The 22,974-nt window shown below is 36.2% G+C and overlaps 1 protein-coding gene and 1 long non-coding RNA gene across 2 annotated transcripts in view; both read right to left on the bottom strand.

Annotated features, from left to right (window-relative positions):
- sfswap (splicing factor SWAP) overlaps positions 1-22,974 on the bottom strand; it is a 102,958-nt gene that overhangs the window by 48,765 nt on the left and 31,219 nt on the right. The window contains exons 10-12 of the mRNA XM_051092707.1: positions 22,764-22,857; positions 832-916; positions 261-497 (exon numbers count right to left, since the gene is read on the bottom strand). Coding sequence (XP_050948664.1) covers positions 261-497; positions 832-916; positions 22,764-22,857 — 416 coding nt within the window. The remainder of the gene's footprint in view (positions 1-260; positions 498-831; positions 917-22,763; positions 22,858-22,974) is intronic.
- Positions 1,014-4,416, bottom strand: LOC127152209 (uncharacterized). The gene is made up of 2 exons (XR_007825058.1): positions 2,044-4,416; positions 1,014-2,013 (listed from the first exon to the last, which is right to left on the bottom strand). It is a non-coding gene; the product is annotated as an uncharacterized LOC127152209 (long non-coding RNA).

Here is a 22,974-nt window from a genome sequence, read left to right as displayed (position 1 = left end):
CCATTCCTTTTATGGTCCTTCCATCCTGCCTACCTTACTTCTCTCTTCCTGTCCTTTATTCATCAATAAACATTTAAATGAGCTTATTTGCCACTGAAATCAATTAATGCTTTAGACTTTAGTGTACAGTGGAACTTTTTATTGAAGAATGCTCTTCACATTTCACCTTTTCTACAGTTTTGATCCACAAGCTGGTGAGTAAATGCTGACAGGAGTTTATTTTTGAGTGAACCATTTCTTTAATGAAGATTTTGACCTACCTTGTTTGGCTTCTAGCTCCTCCTGGGACAGTACTGGTTTCTTCTCCTCAACCAATGGAGGCTGAGGAGGCTCTCTGGCTGCTTCAACCAATCCTATCGCCAACTCAGCTCCCTCTTGCACTTCCCCCTTCATTCCATCCTCATCCGAGTCGTCATCCAGTCGCACACGGTTCTTCTCCAGAGGCAGAAGGTCATTTTCTTTTGACTTTATTGCAAAGCAGATGGGTGCAAAGGACGCTGGAAAGTGGGTGATAATAGACGTTTTATCTAGTAGCTGTCGTTAACCTTCCTCACTTAGCATAGGTACTGTCATTACAGTCAAAGATGTGATTATCACAGTCAAGCCCAATATTTCATCTATATTTACATCAGCGGAGACATAGGGGTCAGCACGCCATTTTTAAACGTTAAGTGAAAGAGCCTGAGCATAACAACAGCAATTAACGATTGGAGAGACATGGGGTGGTGCTGTTATGTAGGTGCATGAGGACATTCAGAAATGTCAGTATGGCTGACAAGGATGTTCAGAGGTCAGGTGGTGGGGGGGCTCCATCATGGAGCGCAGTCTTACCTTTAATGAGTTTGCCCTCGTTCTGCTGCTTGTCAGAAGAGCAGTTTGCTGTGCTGTCCTCCCCACTGTTGTAAAGCAGCGAACCCTGTGAGGCCAGAACGACAGGAATGGAGAGAGAGAGACAGGGAAGAGAGACACCAAAGTTACTTTACTTTGCAGGCACAGGTTAAGGATGAAAATCCTGAGCTCTCAGTTTTCAGACAAAGGCTCTCTCAAGAGCTTGACAGTATTTTAAAGGACCTTCTTTGTACTGAATATGTGGTTATTCTGAGCCAGTAATTCCTCTATACTGTTCACAGGTGAGAAAGAGAAGGCACAGAGGGAAATGGAAGGACTTCAGGCTACAGGAAGAGCCTGAGAGAGAATCCATCTCATCCTTTTAAGGCCACATGTGTAATTTTTTGATGTTAAAGTTCTTTCTGTGTGCTTTTTAAAAATCTTTTTCTTCCCTCTTCTTCCTTTCTGCTTTCTTTCCCCTTCACTTTCATCCCGCTTGCTTAATTCCTGTTTTTTTCCACCTCACTTTCTTCCTGCTTTCGCCTTACTTTCTTCTTGTTTTCCCTTTCCTTCCTGCTGTCTTTCCCTTTCGTGCTTCCTTCCTTTGTTCCATTTTACATTTCTTTTTTCCTTCCTATTTTACCTTCATTTCGTTATTCCTTTCATTTTACCTTATTCTTCCTTCCTTTCTTTCTTTCCTTCCTCTGATTTTCCCTTTTTCTTCATTCCTTCCTTCCTTTCATTTTACCATATTCTTCCTTCCTTGCTTCCTTCTTTCTCCCCATTTTACTTTATTCTTCCTTCCTTTTTTATCTTTCCTTCTGCCGATTTTCCCTTTTTCTTCCTTCCTTCCTTCCATTTTACAGTATTCCTCCTTCCTTTCATTTATTCTTCCTTCGTTCTATCCTCCCTTTCTTCCATTTTATTGTATTCTTTCTTTCTTCTTTCCTCTCATTTTACCTTACTCTTCCTCCTTGCTTCCTTCTTTCTTTCCATTTTACCTTATTCTTCCTTCCTTTCTATCTTTCCTTCCTCTGATTTTCCCTTTTTCTTCCTTCCTTCCTTTCATTTCATTTTACCATTTTCTTCCTTCTTCCCATTTTACTTTATTCTTCCTTCCTTTTTTTAATCTTTCCTTACTCCGATTTTCCCTTTTTCTTCCTTCCTTCCTTCTTTCCATTTTACCTTATTCTTCCTTCCTTTTTTCCATTTTACTTTATTCTTCCTTCCTTCTTTCCATTTTACCGTATTCTTCCTCTCTTCCTTCCATTTTACCTTTATCCATCCTTCCTTCTTTCCTCCCATTTTACTTCCTTGCTTCCTTCCTTCCATTGTACCTTATTCTTCCTTGCTTCCTTCCTTCCTTCCTTCTTCCCTTCCATTTTACCTGACTCTTTCTTCCTTCCTTCTTTCCTTGCATATTGCCTTATTCTTCTTTCCATTTTACCTTATTCTTCCTTCCTTCTATTTAACCTTATTATTCTTTCCTTCTTCCCATTTTGACTTATTCTTCCTTCCTTTCTTAAGCTTTGTTTGGAAACAATAATTATTTTTGTATTTATGTTTTAAGCCACAGAAATTACTTCACCTTTACACAAAGTAAAATAAAAACAAGCATTTCCCACTTGTAATATGCATTTTGGTCTGAGCTCTATTAGGATGAGAATCAGAGTTTGAGTATTACTCTGGGAGCTACATTGATAGACGAGTATAATCTCAGGAACGTTCTGCAGTGGAGAAAAGCACGGAATGATCCTTCACGGTCATGCAGCGTAAGAGCAATGCATGCCTGATGCTCATTTATCAACCATCTGCCAGCAGACTGCACGCTCAAAAATGTCCAGCTCCACCTCAATAAATGAGGAAGACTGTCCTCCATACTGTGGGTGGTGAAAAACTCATTAATGAGGTACAGTGTTTCCACACTAATGAGATGTTGTTTTCCTTACACTGACCCAAATCTTTGCGTTTTATTCTTTTGTCTGAGTCAGCGGAAGAGTACAAATGAATATTCTACACTGCTGTACGCTAATGGGCATAGCCACTAATAATAAAGAGAATCACACACGCTGTGATAATCCCACGTAATCTCACTGCCGGCTTTTTATGTAACAAGAAAAAAACGAGTGAGAGAACGAAAGAGAGATACTGAAAGTTTAGTGTCCCTAATGGAAGTTTTCAATATTTTACAGCTCTATTAAAGAAGTGTCTGTAGATCCTCACTGTAGCCCTGGGTAAGATGAAGGGTCAGGAGGACATTAAACCCAGTTAGAAATCTCTCGCCCAAAGATGAAAGACAAGATGAAGGAATTAAAGCTGGAGATTGGATCTGTGACCAGACACTCGATAAAAAAGTGAAGAGAGACACTGTGTGGGGAAGAGAGACACTGTGGGGAGAGTGAATGTTTCAGTGTAGCCTGTACTCCAACCTAGTGTTAAGAAACCCTTATTTAGTCTTAGATTGATTTTTTTTTTTAAATATCTTAAGTAAAACATTTAAATCAGTGTGCAGTGCATGAAAGAATGCAGACAATTTTTTTAATTAATTGGTAAAAAGGGAAAAGAAAACAAAAACAAATGACCCTCAATCTTACTGACTCTCATGCCATTCCATTCATTAGTATATAAATACATATTTAAAGTCAAAATCACCTGCAGAATCATTCAAATCCTTACAATTCCCATGTCTACTCCTACATAAAGAATAAAACTGCTGTGAATTCCAAGCTCTCTCCTAAGCAGTCCATTTATTTCCGCCTGTTTGCTCTGCCTTCCAAATGAGAACTTCATTGTGCTTTGGTTTCCAGACAGTCCTTCATTAAAGACCTTTCCCGTCTACTTAAATCACCGAATTAATATCATATGAACATTAATAACAAATCAAGGGTTGTTCTATAGTCTCCCCCTGTGAGCAACATTACTTCTTCAGCCTTGGGTTTCTTTAAACACATTCTCCCCTGTAGAGATGGTGCCATACAGAATGTCTTCATCCTCTCATATAAAGGCAGTAATCCCTTAATCCTGTTTATGGGTAAAGTCAGCAGAAGAAATGCACGCTGATGGACCATGGCATGTGGAAGTAGCTCTATAATAGCAAAACACGGATGAGCAATGTGACTATGGGAGAGTTAGCATGCTGAAATTTTAGAGTATCATGGTAGGTGTCACTCATGAAGGCTTACGAAGAGATGTGATGCCACTGGAAATATAATTCTACCATCATCTCTAAGAAAAAATGATCCTCCCATAATCAAATACACTCTTTAGTGATCTTGTTAAATCAGACAAATTCCTCACACAATTTACTTCTCAGAATATCTTCACATTTGTGAGTTCACATTTTAGCCCCAATACCCTGACACCACAGATTCCTTTTCACTTTGTAATCACTGAACAGCGGTGTGGTTGCGTCATCTACACAGTTTGACAGCTGTTTAGCTCTGTAGCTAGGTAACAAATACAAAGGAAAGGCATCTGAAATGGAATATATTATTTGCTCTTGTTTTTCTCCATTTGATGCTGGATTGCAAGATAAAAATCTGAACAAAAGGCAACTAAAGGTTGACATGAAATTCAATTGTTTATCTTAAAATAGAGTTGCTGTTAAACAACAGGAACAGTTAACAAAGGGAAATGTTTTTACACAGTGATAAGTGAATAAACTAAAAAGAAAATTGTTGAAAGCAAAGCGGCAAAGCTTGTATAATAAGTCCAAAAACGTAACTTTTTTATTTTTAAGTTTAGATTTTTTAGTTTTCACGGCAATTAGAAAGAAGGTGATATTTAAAAAAAAATGGGGAGTATAAATAGCAAAAATAAAGCAGAAGATAAAATCATATAATACCACCATTCAAAAGGGTATCAACTACCAAGCACAAAAGATAATTTTTTAATACCTTTTGACCAGTAGGTGGTGCTGTGCCAAAACTACTTAAGTGCCCTCATGTCATGCTTGTTATAACACATACCAAGTTTGGTCAGAATCCGCTGAAGCGTTACGAAGATATAGCCTCATTGCACAAACTTTGTCAAAGTCATTAACACGCTTTACGAAAACAGTTTGGTATATCAAAAAGCTTTTGATAACTTTTAGCCAGAATGCTCTGAAGATGATCTAAGCTAATTTTGGTGAAAACTGGACAAACCGTCTAAAACAGGGTTCCTTAAATCTTGCCCTGGAGGGCCAATGCACTGTAGAGTTTAGCTTCAAACCTGATCAAACACACCTACTTGTGATTTTGTGATGATCTTGAAGACATTAATTAGCATGTTTAGGTACGTTGGATTAGGGTTAGAGCTAAACTCTACAGGAAAGTGGATCTCATGGGGCAGATTTGAGGTTCCCCAGTCTAGGATGAGTTTGAAAAAGTACATTTTTCGGAAAATTTAGCATTGCGAAAAATCTTAATTGTAGAAATGTAAATTCTGGTATGCATTCGACCTGTATGAACCTTTTACACCCTAAGTTTGGTTCGAATCTGCCAAAGCATTGCGAAGATATAGCCTCATGTCCATTTTTGAGTGAATTTTGTCAAATTGGTTAACACGCTTTCCGAAAATTATAACTTTTTGCCAGCTTTGTCTGAATATGATCTGAGCCAATTTTGGTACAAATCAGACAAACCGCATAGAGCGAGTCTGAAAAAGTAGATTTTTCGCAAAATTCAAAATTTCAAAAATCTTGACCTGAAGAATTTAAAATTTTGGTAAGCATTTGAGTCGGCGTGAGCCAAGGAATCAGAGGAAAAAGAACTTTGCTTCTAGAACCTTAGCAGAAATATAAGTGCAAATTTGGCCTATCGGTGGCGCTAGAGAGTTTGAGATAAAGACTCCAAATTTGCTATAGTTAATATTGAGACTGTCCTCTATCTGTGTGCCAAATTTTATAACTTTCCCGCAAGCGGTTCTATGGGCTGCCATTGACTCCTGGAGTGGAAGCAGGAGGAAAACAAGAAAAAGAAGAAAGAATACGTAAACAATAGGTGGCTAAGCACCAAAGGTCCATAATAAAAGTTTGAGCAACAACGTTGTTTTATCTCATCTTATTTGAAGATGCGTCAAGATTTCAACTGCAGTACATTTCAGTCCATATCATAAGCTGAAAAATCAGAACGAACATCATACAATCATGTGTTAAAACCTGTTGTCAAATCGCATGTTGTAAGAAATTGTATGTTTGCAAAAGCAAACGGCTATCAACGACGCAAAGAATGCTAGCTGTTCAACTAAAGCTTTTTCTTCAGTAAGAAGCACCAACAGGAAAGGCTTTGGTGCTGTGGGACTGATGCCCCATAGGTGTGGTCATCATCAGTACATCATCAATAACGGTTCACTTGGGCAAATTAAAACGGGAATGTTTTTCAAATCGAATCCTCAGTGAGGTTTCTCACATTCTAACTCGAAAAGTAACTTCAATGCAAACCGAACTGAACTTTGATGTCAAACAGACTGAAAACTCTAGCGTATCTTATACTTCAAGTACAATTTTCACAAAACAGACTTTTTTCTGAGTAGCGGCAAAACCACTTTCGTAACAACATGTAAGGATTCTCTAAAAGTTCAGGTGGCAGAGAGCACAAAAAGTGACAGCAAAAACAACACGAGAAAAGTAGGTTTCTTACTTCGAAAAGTCAGAAGTAAAACAAAAGTGTGTTCCAGATAGAGGAAGACAACAAATCAGAAAACTGCTTTGAAGAAACAGGTGACATATTTAGTAATGCTGCCTCTGTTCTCTTAATTAATCAGTTTAAATGAGCTGTTGGAGGCCTTGTGTACAGTTTGATTATTTCCACTAATCAAGCCATCAACGCAATGGCCCGAGGACGACTGGGTTATCTGACGAATCCACTGCCGCCCTGTCAGAGTGTTCCCGTTCTCCTCACAGAAAAGCAGGGCACTACAACAATGGCTAAAAAAAAAAACGACAAAACAAATTGGAATAACAAGGGCTGGAAGGGTGAGAGAGGAGAGGTGCAACTGAGGTTCACTTCCCCAGAGCAGAACACAATGAAAGACGGCAAACAAAGAAAGCAGGGTGACTGAAGCGCTCTTTGGCTCTTTAACCTCTTCAAAGACGAGCTGAAGTACTGCAGACCAAGCAAAGGCACACAAGAACAAATCAGGAACAATGGCTTTCAAGCTGCAAGCGCAGAGCTAACTGGACTAGATAAAATATTTGTAGATATGGTAAGGACAACTGTGAAACGAAAAAAAATGGTAACTGAGGAGAGCGAGACCTTCAATGAGTGCCTCAATTTGTACGTTAAACAAAAAACATGTCTACAGCCATGCAATTACAACTGAAGTCTATGGGGTAAGGCATTTACAGCGGCAAAGCATTCACAATAGATATCTATGAGGCAAGGCATTTACAACGGACGTCTATGGAGCAAGGCATTTACAGTGAAAGTCAATGAGACAAGGCATTTAAAATGGAAGTCTAGGGGACAATACATTTAGAATGGAAGTCCAGAGGGCAAGGCATTTGCAGTGGAAATCTACAGGGCAAGGTATTTACTATGGAAGACTATGGGACAAGACATTTTCAGTGGAGGTCCATGGGCCAAGAGAGGGTTTAAGGACAGCTTCACGCATTACGTAATCATGTTGAAAAGGTCAAGCACGGTTAGTCCTTCATCTGTGTACTTCAAAATGGTAGAGTAGAGCGAAAACTCTGTTCCAACTTCAAAATTGTCCAATGCCATTGTGTTCACACTGTAAACACTGGGTCATTACATGACCTTTCCAACGTGATTACTTAATGCATCCAGCTAGTGCAAGATGAGCATTTGTGGTAAAAAAAAAAAGAATATACATTTTTTTACTACAATATTCAAAATGGTCCACACTCCAAATGGCTGAGATAGGAAAATTGGGTATTGTTCGATTTTTGTATGAATCTAACGAGATCACTTACAATTTTGGTCAAACTGTTCAGAAATTATAAACAAAAATGCTGTGCTGAAACAACTCACATGCCCTAAGTATAGCATGTACCAAATTTGGTTCGAATCTGCTAAAGCATTGCGAAGATATAGTCTCAAGTCCACTTTTGAGTGAATTTTGTCAAATTCGTTAACATGCTTTCCCGAAAATGGTTTGGTATATCAACAAGCTAATGATAACTTTTTGCCAGCTTTGTCTGAATATGATCTGAGCCAGTTTTGGTGAAAATCAGACAAACCGCACATAGTGAGTTTGAAAAAGTAGATTTTTCACAAAATTCAAAATTGCGAAAAATCTTGACCTGAAGAATTTAAAATTTTGGTAAGCATTTGACTAGGCATGAGCCAAGGAATCAGAGGAAAAAAGAACTTTGCTTCTAGAACCAATGCCATTGTGTTCGCACTGTAAACACTGGGTCAGTACATGACCTTTCCAACGTGATTACTTAATGCGTCCAGCTAGTGCAAGATGAGCATTTGTGGTAAAAAAAAAAAGTATATACATTTTTTTTTTTTTTTTTTAGAAAATGGCCGATCGTTTTGCTAGATAAGATCGTATTCCTCGGCTGGGATCGTGTAGAGCCCTTTGAAGCGGCATTGAAACTGCAATTTGGACCTTTAACCCATTGATCCCCATTAAAGTCCACTACATGGAAAAAAAAAAAAAACTTCATTTCTTTTACATGTAATACATTTTTAACCTTTCAAATTGTATAAATTACCATTTGACAATTTATTATGGATTAGCAATGAATAAGTGTATTTATAAAATAACATTAACCAAGATTAATAAAAGCTTTGAAAAATACAATTCTAGGTGTTTGCACATTAAAGTGTTTTATTTTTTTAAATGAGTCATCCATTGTGACCCATCTGTAATTTTTATAAACTGAGGAATGAGACAAAATAATTATTTCGAAAATAACCGCAGAAACACTGGGGCGCTCATACTGTAAGACTGCAATCATCAAGGCTTCGATTAAACACACTGGATAATTTTCTTTACAATTAGAACAGACATAATAAAGGAGGTTACAAAGTACAAAATGCTAGGATTGACAGAGAGACTCTAATTACAGATAAGATCTATAATTGATGAAGCAGACGCTCAAAGACAAAGACTCGGCTCATAGGCTTAAAACAGAGGTTGGGGTTTGCAAATATGCTTGCTTAATCACCACAGAAGTGAACAGGAAGAGCTGCTGTTTGTTCTTGCACCGCCGCTAATGGCCTGCCAGTTGCAGTAATTACAGGCTGGCTTTTAAAGTAGGTACGAGAGAATACGGGAGTCTTGGGACTTGATAGAAAGCAGATACCCAGGCACCTTAGCTGGTCCTTAAGTGAACTAGGTAAGACTTGAGATAAGAAGTGAGCATGTTGCAAGTAAAGAACATGTTCCATGAAGATATTTTGTACACTTCCTACCATAAATAAATCAAAACTTACGAGTAAATGACGACCACTGTGTTCATTATTACATCCAGCAACACAACACCTCAATCGGAGATATTCTTGTCTAACTTACATCCCTGCTCCAGCATCGAAACAATGGAGGTCGGACTGTTACAGCTGATCTGAGGTAAGACGCTCATGTCAATCAACTATTGTGGGAGCGGCCTCTGTTGGCATCTGAGAATGGCTCGATTTGAAAAAGGGGATATTATTTTTTCAGATTAATTAAAAACCACTGCATGGACTTTTTATCATTATAGGGTAGATTTGTACATACACTGCCAACACACATTAATGTTCAAACAACGTAAAAGTGAAGTTTGCATCCGATGACCCCTTTATTTATTCTTATTTATTAATGTGTTTCAATGTGTCTTAAACATCAAATCAGCATATCAAAATGATTTCTGAGGGATCATGTGACACAGATCAGAATAAGCCTTTACCAACAAGCTAACAGACTGTTAAGACATTAAAGGAATGCTTCATTTCCTACAAAAGAATGACATCCTTTCCTACACCCACCATGTTAAGCATGGCCGTTTCTGATTCATTTTTCTACGAGTGGTCAGTCTCCTCCTCCACATACTGTCTGTAGTCTATATTCGAGACCCTGTGGATTTCATTCTCTTCTTCATGCATTGTAAGTCACCAGAAACCAAAGGAAAGCTGTAGCCTTGGATGTACATAAAAAAGAGCGAGGGACACATGATCAAAAATGGTTTAGCTGAGGAAAAAGTGCCCTAGAGGGGGCTGTAAAGTGGCACACTGCTAGAAATGTGCAGACAGCCTTTAAGCGACACTGTCGTAGCTGAGATACTGACGCTCTAAGGCATTTCTCAAAGTCACTGACATGAGTAGCGCACATCCATCTGCCAAAGTAAAACATGAAGAGATTATTACAGCCTCCATTTCTTTCAGCCGCCTCCAGGTAACACCACTAATCATAGAAAAAGTCATAATTCTTTTGATTAAACAAAACACAAAAATGTATATTAACATAATTTTCAGAATTACATACTTTGAAATATGTACGGAAGACATGCAATGAACGCATGTCCTTTCCTTACAACGCTCAAAAACCACAACAAAGATAATTCCTGTCTTTTACTTTTCATGTTTTTAAAGCAGTCCGTTGGATATGAAAGGGAATGCCGAAACCATGCCAGAGGGTAAGAAATAAACACTTCTAAAAATGAAAGCTTTAATTTTCCTTACTTTAAGAAAAAAACATGAAATATGGGCAGAGGCAAAAACTCAGAGAAAGAACGCAGAAAGAATTTGTAAAATATTTAATAAAAACATGAATATCACATTTATTAAAATATATCAAAGATTATATGTAAGGGATAACGCCACTCATTATCGCAAATTAAACCTCCACAGGCTGATCTGGATCCCAAAGTGGAGTGATTTTATAAGACCTTGAAAGGGTTTACTTTGCGATAATGACCAAATGACAGTTCATTATCCTGCTAAATACATGGCTGCTTATAAATAAATAATAAAAGCAAATAAATAAATAAAAAGAACATAAAATATTGATCTAAGTTGAAATTATTTTAACATAAAAAGAATGCACTGTGCTATGACAGATGAAACTAGCTATCTAGGAAATTGGCTGCCAGGGACAACATGCACATATATAGTTCAGTAGTCATTATACAAAAATATCAGCAAGATGCTGCGATCGGCCAGTCAGAATCAAGTATTCTAGAGAGCAGTGTAATAAGCAGAAGAAGAAACGAAGAAAGCTCTGTGCAGTTCAGAATTACTTCTAATGTATAAAAAAAGTGGAGGAAGGAAATGTAGTATTGTGGAAAGAAGAGCGTTTTGATCCAATTTTTAATAACATCTTTTAATGTTGGTGAGGAAAACGAAATGTGTACATATATATATATATATATAGATGGTTTTTTTTACGACAAATGAAATATCAACCCGCTTCTTTCCATTACGTGCAATAAAAAGAAAGCGAAGGAAAAAAAAAAAAAAAACACAAATGAAAAGCTCAGTTACACAGAGGTCTGGAACTGCAGAGAAATGTTTTTTTCATTAAAAGCAGCTAAAAGGCGACGGTTTCATTTAAACATGACCGCGTGCCAAAACCTCAGAGCTGGAATGGTTGGCGGTGCAGCTTTTATGTCTTGTGAAGAAACTCAAAAGCTGCAGCACAAAACAATATTGATGATTTATGAAGTTGAGGGACCAGCCAAATGCCTTGATTATTACACAGGGAAATATGAACAAGGACCTCACCAAATCAAGCTAAAAATATACTCCCTATTCGGGTTTCTAGAACACCACACAAAAACAAAACCTACTTGAATTTATTTATTTTAAAGGAGAAGTTCACTTCCGGAATTTTTTTTTTTACAGAAAATGTACTCACCCCCTTGCGATCCAAGATGTTCATGTCTTTCTTTCTTCAGTCGTAAAGAAATTAATTTTTTTGAGGAAAACATTTCAACATTTTTCTCAATATAATGGACTGATACAGTGCTCCGAGTTTGAACTTCCAAAATGCAGTTTAAATGCAGTTTCAAACGATCCCAAACACGGTTACAAACGATCCCAGCCGAGGAAGAAGGGTCTTCTCTAGCGAAACGATAGGTTATTTTAAAAAATACAATTTGAATACTTTTTAATCTCAAATGCTCGTCTCGTCTTACTCTGCCTGTTTTTTTTCCGGTTCATGACAGTTAGGGTGTGTAAAAAAAAAAAAAAAAAAGCATCTCAAGGTTCTCCCTCAACTTCAAAATTGTCCCGCTGTTTTACGTTTTTATTTAGGGTATTTGATCTTCTTTGCATGTTCACTTTGCAAAGACTGGGTTGGTACTTCTGCAGCGATGTAGGATGATTTTGAAATTATTTTTGAAGTTGAGGAAGAAAATACGATTGGAGATTTTCGACATACCCTAACTGTCTTGAACCAAAACACAGAGTTCAGGCAAAACAAGACAAGACGAGCGTTTGAGATTAAAAAGTATTTTACTGTATTTTTTTTTAAGAAAATAACCAATAACGTTTCACTAGATAAGACCCTTCTTCCTTGGCTGGGATCATTTACAACCTCATTTGGGATCGTTTGAAGCCACATTTAAATTGCATATTGGAAGTTCAAACTCGGGGCATCATAGCAGTCCATTAAATCCTAAAATGTTTTCCTCAAAAAACATATTTTTTTTACGACTGAAGAAAGAAAGACATGAACATCTTGAATGACAAGGGGTTGAGTACATTATCTGTAATTTTTTGTTCTGGAAGTGGACTTCTTTAATAAAAGCCGAGAAGCAACATCATGCTATCATTGACATACTCACCAGACTCTGTTTTTCTTTGATAAATACATTAAGTGCCATACTTGACTTGGTTTAATAGAACTGACATGTAGAGCTTGTCTGAGAAAGGTCTGATAAGGAGGAATAAAACAGGGCAATGGGCTCTGGAACAACCATTACCACATTTAAAGAGACCCTATTAAACATAAGTACATGTTCTTCAAAAAGAACACTTCAAGAACTGTGATGACGGCTAAAGCAGACAGTTTTAAATACGAGACTGGGTCGCAATTACAAGAATCGTGACTTTAAGAACCTGCCAGTTTTAAGGTCAAACTCCTTGCCTGACCTTAAAAATAATTCCAAGCGCCTGAACCATCCAGGACAATACATTATCTTCTAATAATGTCAAGCCACAGCAGTCCCTGAGAGTCTCCAGACACAATTCTGCCTTGTGAAAGCTTTTTCCAACACAAGTTCCCTCATATATTCCCAAAAAATATATACTAAGGGGGGAAAACACATGAAGTGTGGTTAAATATAGCTGACTTAAAGCAGCCAGACTTCGCTGAGATGGAGAAATCTGAACCAAATGTCACTCGCTTTGAAGAAGATCCCAGAACATCAAGTTTAAATGCTGGCAGAGACTGATGAATTTACAGGGATGCTGAACTTTGCGAACCATGCCAAGTGTTCTCTGTGGATTTTGAATAAGTGGGGAGGAATAAAGGAACATCATGCAATGCAAAAAAAGTTTGTGTTGAGATATTCGATTGTGGTTCTTTTGTTCGTGTGACTGGGATTTTCTGTCCTTTTTATTGATTTGATATAACTTTCATTCACCCATAAGCATTAAAAAAAGCTTTCAGGCACTTGGTGGGACACAGGTTTTAATGAGGCAGCGGGTGTTAGTGAAATATGACTAACCACATAAACTCCCATCGCGTAGTATGATGCTCAAAGCATTAGGTTGTGGGATGGTGTCCTTGAGGTACGCACACAAGTTATAAGAATAAATTGATTTTCACAGGCTTGGGGCTTCTTCTGTCCTTCCTCTGAACCTCCGGATTCTATCCTGACCGCGCAAATAAAAATCCCCCAAAATGATTTAAATGAGAAAGCACAGAAGTGTGCATGAATGCAGATGCACTGCAACCTCGCTTCATCTGACAGCGCTTAGACATGGTTCGGTTTTTCCATCAGTTCGCTTATTCACTCTAATGACGTGATAAAACGTGCAATTTAAGATGATATTAAACAAATTACTCATGCAGGAAGAGCAAAACTTTCTGCGACACCAGCCTTGAACTGAAAGAATTTACTGGTCATAAATATTATAGACCATGAAACTGTATTTTGCATAATCTTGTATTTTGCATAAAAGATACTGGAGACGGTAGGCCAAATATTAAAAAAAAAAAAAGAAAAAAAAAAAAAAAAAAAAAAGAAATGTGTGGTACATAGCATATGTGACTTGATTTGGTACTTTGCTTATCTTATGTAATGATATTCAGACATTTTAAAGAGAGTTAAATCTAAAAATTACATTTTCTAACCCTAATGCTGTTTTCAAATTTAAATAACATTTTTGTTGATCACAAAAAAAAAAAAAAAAAAAAAAAGACTGTGAAGAAAACTGGGCTTCAAACAACACTGAACCTTGATTACTTTGACTGCATGGACAAAAATAGAGTCACCTACTTTTGTGTTCCACGAAAGAAAGTCATTTGGACTGACGTGAGTATGAATAAATGATGACAAAACTTTCATTTTTGGATGAACTACTACTTTAAGCATCTAAAAGAGTCTAAATACTTCTTGGAACCACTTGATCACTCTTTCAGACAATGCTTACCAGCAGTCCAACAATGAGCTTAAGGGATTTCCAAAACTCTCTACCCAGTTAATTTAGGGAATGCATGTCGAATTTTATGCACCCAAAGCAAAGCCAAGGCTTTAAGAGGTTGGGAAGAATTCAACACATCCGGCAGCTGGAATGACTGCCACCCAGTTGGAAGTACAAATAAGAGTGGAAGACATTCAAAATGAATAAACAACAAAAAAAACTGCACAGCTTATAGTCCAAAAAGTTCTGAACAAGTGAGGAAATTAGCTAAAGCCGAAGCCCAGCTCTGTCTCTGGAGACAATATTACTGGCAGGGCGAGCAAATAACATTAGATCCTGCTGTGAGCACAGCATTGTTGCGTTGATTGCGACACTGGAACACTTTGTCTAATTTTCCCACTAAAACACTTTCCTTCCTCTTTTTCCTTAATCTCCTAAGCTCTTATTTCCTTTCATTCCTCATTTCTTCCAAACTCCATATTTAGACACATGTAGGTAGATCTAACATCTCTTCTTATACAGTGATAGTACACTCTTAAAAATAAGTTCTTTATATTAAAAATAAGGTTCTTCATTGGCATCTATAGTTCCATGAAAAACCTTTGACATTCATAGAACCTTAAAATTTCACAAAAGGTTCATTATAGTGGAAAAAAAGTTCTTTATTGGCATCTACAGTTCCATAAAGAACCTGTGACATCAATGGAACCTTAACATTCCACAAAAAGTTCATTATAGTGGAAAAAAGGTTCTTTTTTGGCATCTACAGTTCCATGAAGAACCTTTGACATCCACGGAACCTTAACATTCCACAAGAGGTTCTTTATGGTGTAAAAATGTTCTATGTAGGCATCTACAGTTCAATAAAGAATCTTTGACATCCATGGAACATTAACATTCCACAAAATGTTCATTACAGTGGAAAAAAGGTTCTTTATTGGCATCTACAGTTCCATAAAGAACCTGTGGCATCAATGGAACCTTAACATTCCACAAAAAGTTCATTATAGTGGAAAAAAGGTTCTTTTTTGGCATCTACAGTTCCATGAAGAACCTTTGACATCCACGGAACCTTAACATTCCACAAGAGGTTCTTTATGGTGTAAAAATGTTCTTTGTTGGTATCTACAGTTCCATAAAGAACCATTACCATCCATTAAACCTTTACATTCCACAAAATATTTTTTTTTTAGTGGAAAAAAAGTTCTTTATTGGCATCTACAGTTCCATAAAGAACCTCTGACAACCAGGGAACCTTAACATTCCACAAAAGGTTCTTTATAGAGGAAAAATGTTCTTTATTGGCATCTACAGTTCCATAAAGAATCTTTGACATCCATGGAACCTTAACATTCCACAAAAGGTTCATTGTAGTGGAAAAAGGTTCTGTATATTTTTTGAAGTGCTCTTCACACTAAGAAAAAAATTGTTGAACTGTGAACTAAAAGGAACCAAAAATGGTTCTTTTATGACATACAAAAACCTTTTCAGGACTTTTATTTTTAAGAGCGTATATTCATATTCCATATTTTTCTTTTTGCAACTACATCATGTAAAACAACCCCTGCAGGTAAATATATCTGACCATAAGACAATCAATAAAACTGGTTTGAAGTAGCGAGTGACTCACTGAATCATTAATTCAAATGATTCATTAAAAATGGCTGATTCACTTAGAAACGAAGTCTTTATGAATCGATCATTGAATCACTGACTCAAATGATTCATTAAAAAATAAATTCATTCAAGAACAAAACATCACAGTGTTGCTCTGATACACACCTACACTAGAAAACATCTTAAGTAGCACAAGTATATTTGTAGTAATACACTGCATGGGTCAAAATGATAAATTTTTCTTTTATGCCAAAAATCATTAGGATATTAAGTAAAGATCATGTTCCATGATGATATTTTGTACATTTCTATACCATAAATATATCAAATAACAATTCTATACCATAAATATACTATAAATATATCAAAACTTAATTTTTTGAGTAGTAATATGCATTGCAACGAACTTCACTGGGACAACTTCAGGTAATTTTCTCAATTTTTTTATTTTTTCTTTTTTTTTTTTGCACCCTCAGATTCCAGATTTTCAAATAGTTGTATTTTGGTCAAATATTATCCTATCCTAACAAACCATACATCAATGGAAAGCTTATTCATTTAAAACATCTTTGTTTTGAACTATTTTCATGACCAAAACAGAAATAAACAGACAATTGTGTATAAAATGTAACTCAATATTAACTTATTGTTTTTTTAACTGTTGTATAAAATGAATATCTCATTTGCTATTAAACATTGCTCTTGCTTGTGTGAAATTATGTAACAATATCATATCTTATAAATAAAAAAAAAAAAATCATACAGGGATATTTTTGCCTCATAACTTTGATTATACTTAAACTGCCTTCTAATAGGTTTCATCTTTTTTTTTTTTTTGCGAAGTGAGTGACACTCAATAATGTCAAAATCAACAATCGTGAAATGATCATAGATGTTATGTATTGCACATCCCTAGTCTGAAGTTTGTTCTGAACAAGACCTGTCAATCTAAATGTTTAAAAATGTAATTAATTCCATATGCCTAATTAATTAATCAAATTAAATCAGGCTTGAATTTTGAAAAATAACACAAAACAGTCACACATTAAATATGGATCATGAGGCATGATTAATTACTAAAAAAAAAATAAATAAATAAATAAAAAAAATAATGTAAAATAATTAATTACACTAAATTAACATGTTTAACTGATAGTAAGAAGTAAGAACTAGTAAGAACATAAAAGGTAAGCCCTCAATCAATTAGTGAATTGACCAAACCAGAAGCTCTACCCTCAAAAACACACTGAGTTATCAAACAGCTAGAGTTTGCAGGGATGACTACGCCATGGCAACCGGAAAAGGAATCGATTTAATCTGAGCTCCCAAAGTCTCTGCTTAGCCCTAGATGAAAGCAGTGCAGCGCACACAAAACCGCACATCAGAACCTGATCCTCACATTTCTGACCTAAACACACACCAACAGAGGCACACAGCCAAAGCTCGCAGCCGGTGGTCTCATTAAGAAAAGGAGCATCTTCAGTCAGACTGCTGATCATAATCACACTGTGGAAAAACAGCAGCTATAGACTCAACTCAATGTGTGTAAACTTGTGCTAGCGACATCTGATACCAAATCTTATAACACCATCATAAAAACTCATACTTATAACGTATTTAAACAGTGATTGGATGCTTTTTGTCATATTCCACCTAATAAAACGAGTTTAAGTTGGCTATTATATGCAATATATGCAAGTACATCTTCGAGTCCTTTCACTTTTTTCTATTTCATAATGTATGAACACCCAGTGAATTTACAGTATAGTGAATATTAACTAGATCATGCAGAAGTTGCTTGGCAACCTTCCATAAGCGTCCAGTCAAGTAACTTAATAAATATTCATGAAAGGCGCCTTTAAAATAATACGATTCTTTAATTCGCCAGTTGATTAGCACATACTTAATGTCTTCCTATTGGCAAGTAATGTAATTCCCTTGGGCAAACATAATTAATATTCAGAAGACCATATACTGATATGGTCTTTAAAAAAGGTTCTTTACAATTACATCTATGCATTGGCAGAAGCTTGTATCTGAAGCAGCTTGTATTGCATTCAATGTCTACATTTTATTAGTTAATGCAGTTCCTGGGAATTGAACCCATGACCTCAGTATTGTGAGCACCATGTTCTATAGTTTGATTTGCAGGCTTAAACATAAAGCCACATTAATACACCTAAAAACATACTGATTACTCCAACTGTGAATTCAGATTACTTTGACGTTCAACTCCACGCATGTAATATCAAGTTAGAGTTGAAAACGTGTCCATTAAGATAAGATTCGCTTACGGAGATCACAGGTCAATGATCGCTTAAAGCATGCAATGTGTTGTACCATACAGATATTATGAGGAATCCCGCCTCCTCTACTATAAACATTATGTCAGTCTATCACTTGCTTACAAAATTTGTATTAGCCTGTGCTATGCGTGGGAGAAATACAGAGAGGCCACTCTGAGCACTTACAGGCAGATGTATCCATAAAAACCCTCTTACTCTAATTCAATTCACTGGAACGTTCCTTATATTCAATAATGCACAGCTGCACGGTTAAGTCGATCTTGCTTCTCAATCCATTAAGGATGACCAGCGAGTTAATAAGCAGTAATGACAGGGAAAACAACAAGTAGTTTTAGCATAATGGATTTACAGCATCACACACACCATTAGAGGCTGAATACACACAACAACAAATAAAGTTAAAAATAAAGGAAAATATGGCCAAAAAAAAAAAAAATCAAGATGAGAATTAACAGTCCTAATTATTTCTGTCCTTCTTGACATCTTTTTCAAGTCACCATGACTAATTGACTGGTAAATATATCAAGATGCCATTTTCTGGCAGTCAGCGGTCAAGACTGGCATCATTTGCTGTTCACAGACTGAGACCAGTCACTAATAAACTTGGATTAGCCTGAATACACGCAGCGATGTTAAAGCTGAAGTGTGCAATTGGCTTTATCAAATGGATTTCCAAAAATAATTTGGTGAATAATTATTCATAGGTCAACAAACAAATTGTTCTACCTCAAAACTAATACAGCTGGATAAATGCACATGAAACAGGAACAGGAGAGACTAATTTAAGATGATAATTACATACTTCAGTTTCAATAAGAGAAAGAAACATTTTCTGTAAACAATTATTAATGGTAATAAAATCAGTATTAAAGTAAACTTTTCATAACACAAACACGCTGTCAGAAAACATTACACATTATGTGGAAAATACAAGGAAATACTTAAACATTCTTAATTAAATTCTAGTGAAATGCTGACAAGTAATCATGAATTATTATCAACGAATCACTAATTATGAAAATTCATTCATATCCAAGGATTAAAATTTAAAGGGTTAGTTTACCCAAAAATTAAAATTTACTCCCATAATTTTAATCTCATAATTTACTCACACTCCAGGCATCCTATATGACTTCCTTCTTTCAGACAAATTAAGTCAGAGTTATATTTCCAAGTTTTATCATTGCATGGGTGGATGTCTCTCCTCATCAGTCCAAAACAAGTCCAATAAAGTGCATCCATCCATAATAAAAAGTACCTCCTGTAGCGAATCGATGTGTTTTTGTAAGAAAAATATCCATATTTAAAACATAAGAATCACTTTAGTCTAGCTTGCGCCGGCTGGTTGTACTCGGAAGCAGCTCTAGGCGGATGACGTAATATGTTGGCGTTGCGCAGAAGTGACGAGCGCGAACGCACCATGGAGAGATCAAAACAAAAACACGGTCTTGAATTAGAAGGTCAAAACGAGCACTGTATAGTAAAATGTCAGAGGATTTCGGCGCAAGCTAGATTAAAGTAATTATTACGTTTTAGAGATATGGACATTTTTCTTATATAAATACATTGATTCGTTACAGAAAGCCTTGGATAGATGCACTTCATTGGACTTGTTTTGGACTGATGAAGAGAAACACTGGCCCATGCAACGATAAAGCCTGGAAATGCCAGAATATATATATATTTTTTAATATAACTTTGTTTGGATTCGTTTGAAAGAAGGAAGTCATATATACCTAGGAACTAACCCTTTAAGGATTAATCAATAATCAGTTCAATGTTAATAATTCAAATGGTTAAGCTTATCAAGATTTATTAGAAAAAATGTATTTTTTTTAAAAAACACAAGCTTAATTTAAAGGGTTAGTTCACCCAAAAATGAAAATTAGCCCATTATTTACTCATCCTCCAGGCATCATAGGTGTATATGACTTTCTTCTTTCAGAAGAATGCAATCAGAGTATTATTAAAAATTGTCCTGGCACTTCCAAGCTCTATCATGGCAATGTGTAGGTGATTCTCTGGATCAATCCAAAACATGCCCAATAAAGTGTTTCCATCTTTAATAAAAACTGCCTCACACTGCTCCGGGGGCTGAATAAAGGCCTCCTGTAGTGAGCCAAGGAAAACCAGTCTCCTCTTGATTTATATCGAAATCCTCCGACATTTTTTTTCACAAATCCTCGTTTCGTACTTCTAATTTGTGACCGTTGTTTTGGTTTGGTTTCGCAACGGCACGTTCACATTAGTCACGTCTGAGCGGCGCATGCGCAATGCCGCGTACGAGCAGCTGGCGCAAGCTAGATTACAGCGATTCTTGCGTTTAAAATATGGATATTTTTCCTTAGAAATAGATCAATTTGCTACAGGAGGCCTTTATTCATCTGCCGGAACCGTGTGAGGCACTTTTTTTATTATGGATGGATGCACTTTATTGCACTTGTTTTGCACTGATGAAGAGAAACACCAGCCTATGACGTTTTAAAGCTTGGAAGTGGCAGGATAATTTTTAATATAACTCCAATTGCATTTGTCGTAAAGAAGGAACTCAAATACACCAAGAATGCCTGGAGGGTGAGTAAATAATGGGCTAACTTTCATTTTTGCGTTAACCACTGATGTCACATGGACTTTTTATTGATGTCCTTACTACTTTTCTAGGCCTTGAACGTGGTAGTTGCGATGCTGTCTATGCAGGATCAGAAAGCTCTCAGATTTCATAGAATATATCTTAAATTGTGTTCCAAAGATGAACGAAGGTCTTACGGGTTTGAAACAACATGAGGGTGGGTAATTAATGACAGAGTTTTCTTTTTTTTTCAAGACTAAACACTAAAAAACAGTCTATGAAAATTCTTTAGAATTCAATCAATGATTCAGCAAGCTCATTTTTTGCATTCTACATTATATCTGGTAAAAAAACAGCTGCCGAATCTCTCTCTCTGTAGTACATCAGTGTTAAACTAAGGCAAGGATCAGCATAAACTGCTTCTGTATTGACTGCACAAAACCTCTACTGTTTACTAATTGCCCTTATATTACACTCTTTACACTGTCCTGAATTGCCTTATTGAATTACCATTACACTGAATGGCATTTTTGTATTGTATTGCACTGCTTCTACATTACTAAAAAGGACCATGAGGCGCTAATCTGCCTACTGCACTGACTTATTATTTGTCTACATTAAACTAGGTTTTTTCTTGAAAAATGATATTTTGGGTTTTGCATCTATATTACAATTGTTTTATCCTACCGGTACGCAAGAAACCATCAGTCACAGAAAGTTACCGTCTTGAACGGTTGGTAAAACACTACATTTCTCTCAAATTCCACACACTGCATTTCGAATAAGGATGATTTTGAATATTTCTACTGATGCAGTCATGCAGCAATGTCAAATCAAGGCTCTCTAGCTGAAAATGTGCGAAATTAATGAACAGAAATATACGGGGGTGAATCAGTAATGCAGAATCCGCAGAAGTGGCCTTGGAGAAGAGCCACCAAGTATTAAAAAGCTTGAAGGTTATGAAACATGATTATTTAAGTTGGTAAACATCAATTTCTCAAAGCAAATGAGTAGTTAATGAGATGCTAAATATGCCATATTGTTTTATTAGCATCCCATAAAGATGCAAAACCGTTTGTAAGTATCACAAAGACAAGGTCCTATGCACGCTCAGAGGCCGTTCAAACAGGACAAGGGCTTGTTCCTGTAACAAACATATTTTTAAGGAATAGCAGAGCTCTGCGCTTACTTTTCTACATAAAAAAAAATTTAGGAGCACAGTCAAAATTAAGAGCACCTGCTAATCAATAATCAAAAAATCTGATCAATAAAGATTTTTCTATCTTTATTAAAAGTATGTCATCTTTTATGTCAACATTTTTAAAAAAGTATTTTAAGCTTTTTAAAATTTCTAATTAAAACAACAGAATAAGAATAAGTTACTAAATTAAATTAAATCAGTATTAACAAAATTAATTTGTACTACAGATGGCAAAGAATACCACAAAAGTGGCCTGTAGGTGTATTTTCATATGTTTAATGAGGCTCAGAGGTGGCATGAGTGCAATCAAATTCATACATTTATATTGAGATTAATGTTTTAAATATAACATTTTGAATACAGAAATATTAAATGATTTAAATAACTTCAAAGATACTTTAAAAATAAAAACTAATTCTGCAAGTAGGTGGCGGCAAGTCACTGATTTAATTACTGAATCATATCATTCGATTCGTTTGAACGGCTGATTCATTCAGGAATAAAGCAAGTGAGTATCTTTATGAATGGGAAACTGAATCATTGACTCACTAGATTTGTTTAAAAACGCACGTTCATTTATTAACGAAACACCGCTGTGACTGAATGGAGATACGCAGCGGCTCAGTTGTGACTTGTTTCAAACTATTTTTGACGACGAAATCAGGCAAAAGTGTTAGTGTCAGAAAGTAAAAAAGAAAGACAACAAAGCATGAAACTACCTCCTGCAAGCTCAGGCCTTCTTTCTGCATGAAGTAGTGCTTTTTGAACTCGTAATAAGAGTTGTACTGGTGCCAGGACTGCAGGAAGTCAAACCTTTAGGGTGTAGAAAACACACACATACACACAGAGAGAGGTTTATAGTTATTACATATTACAGTGATCTAATAGGAGCGGTGAGACTTTCGTATCTGAAGGATGGCTGTAACGAGC

This window comes from Labeo rohita, chromosome 21 (genome assembly GCF_022985175.1).
Source record: "Labeo rohita strain BAU-BD-2019 chromosome 21, IGBB_LRoh.1.0, whole genome shotgun sequence".
In the NCBI taxonomy this organism is placed as follows: Eukaryota; Metazoa; Chordata; class Actinopteri; order Cypriniformes; family Cyprinidae; genus Labeo; species Labeo rohita.
Note: the sequence above shows the minus strand (reverse complement) of the source record. Positions and strands in the feature narration are given on the sequence as shown.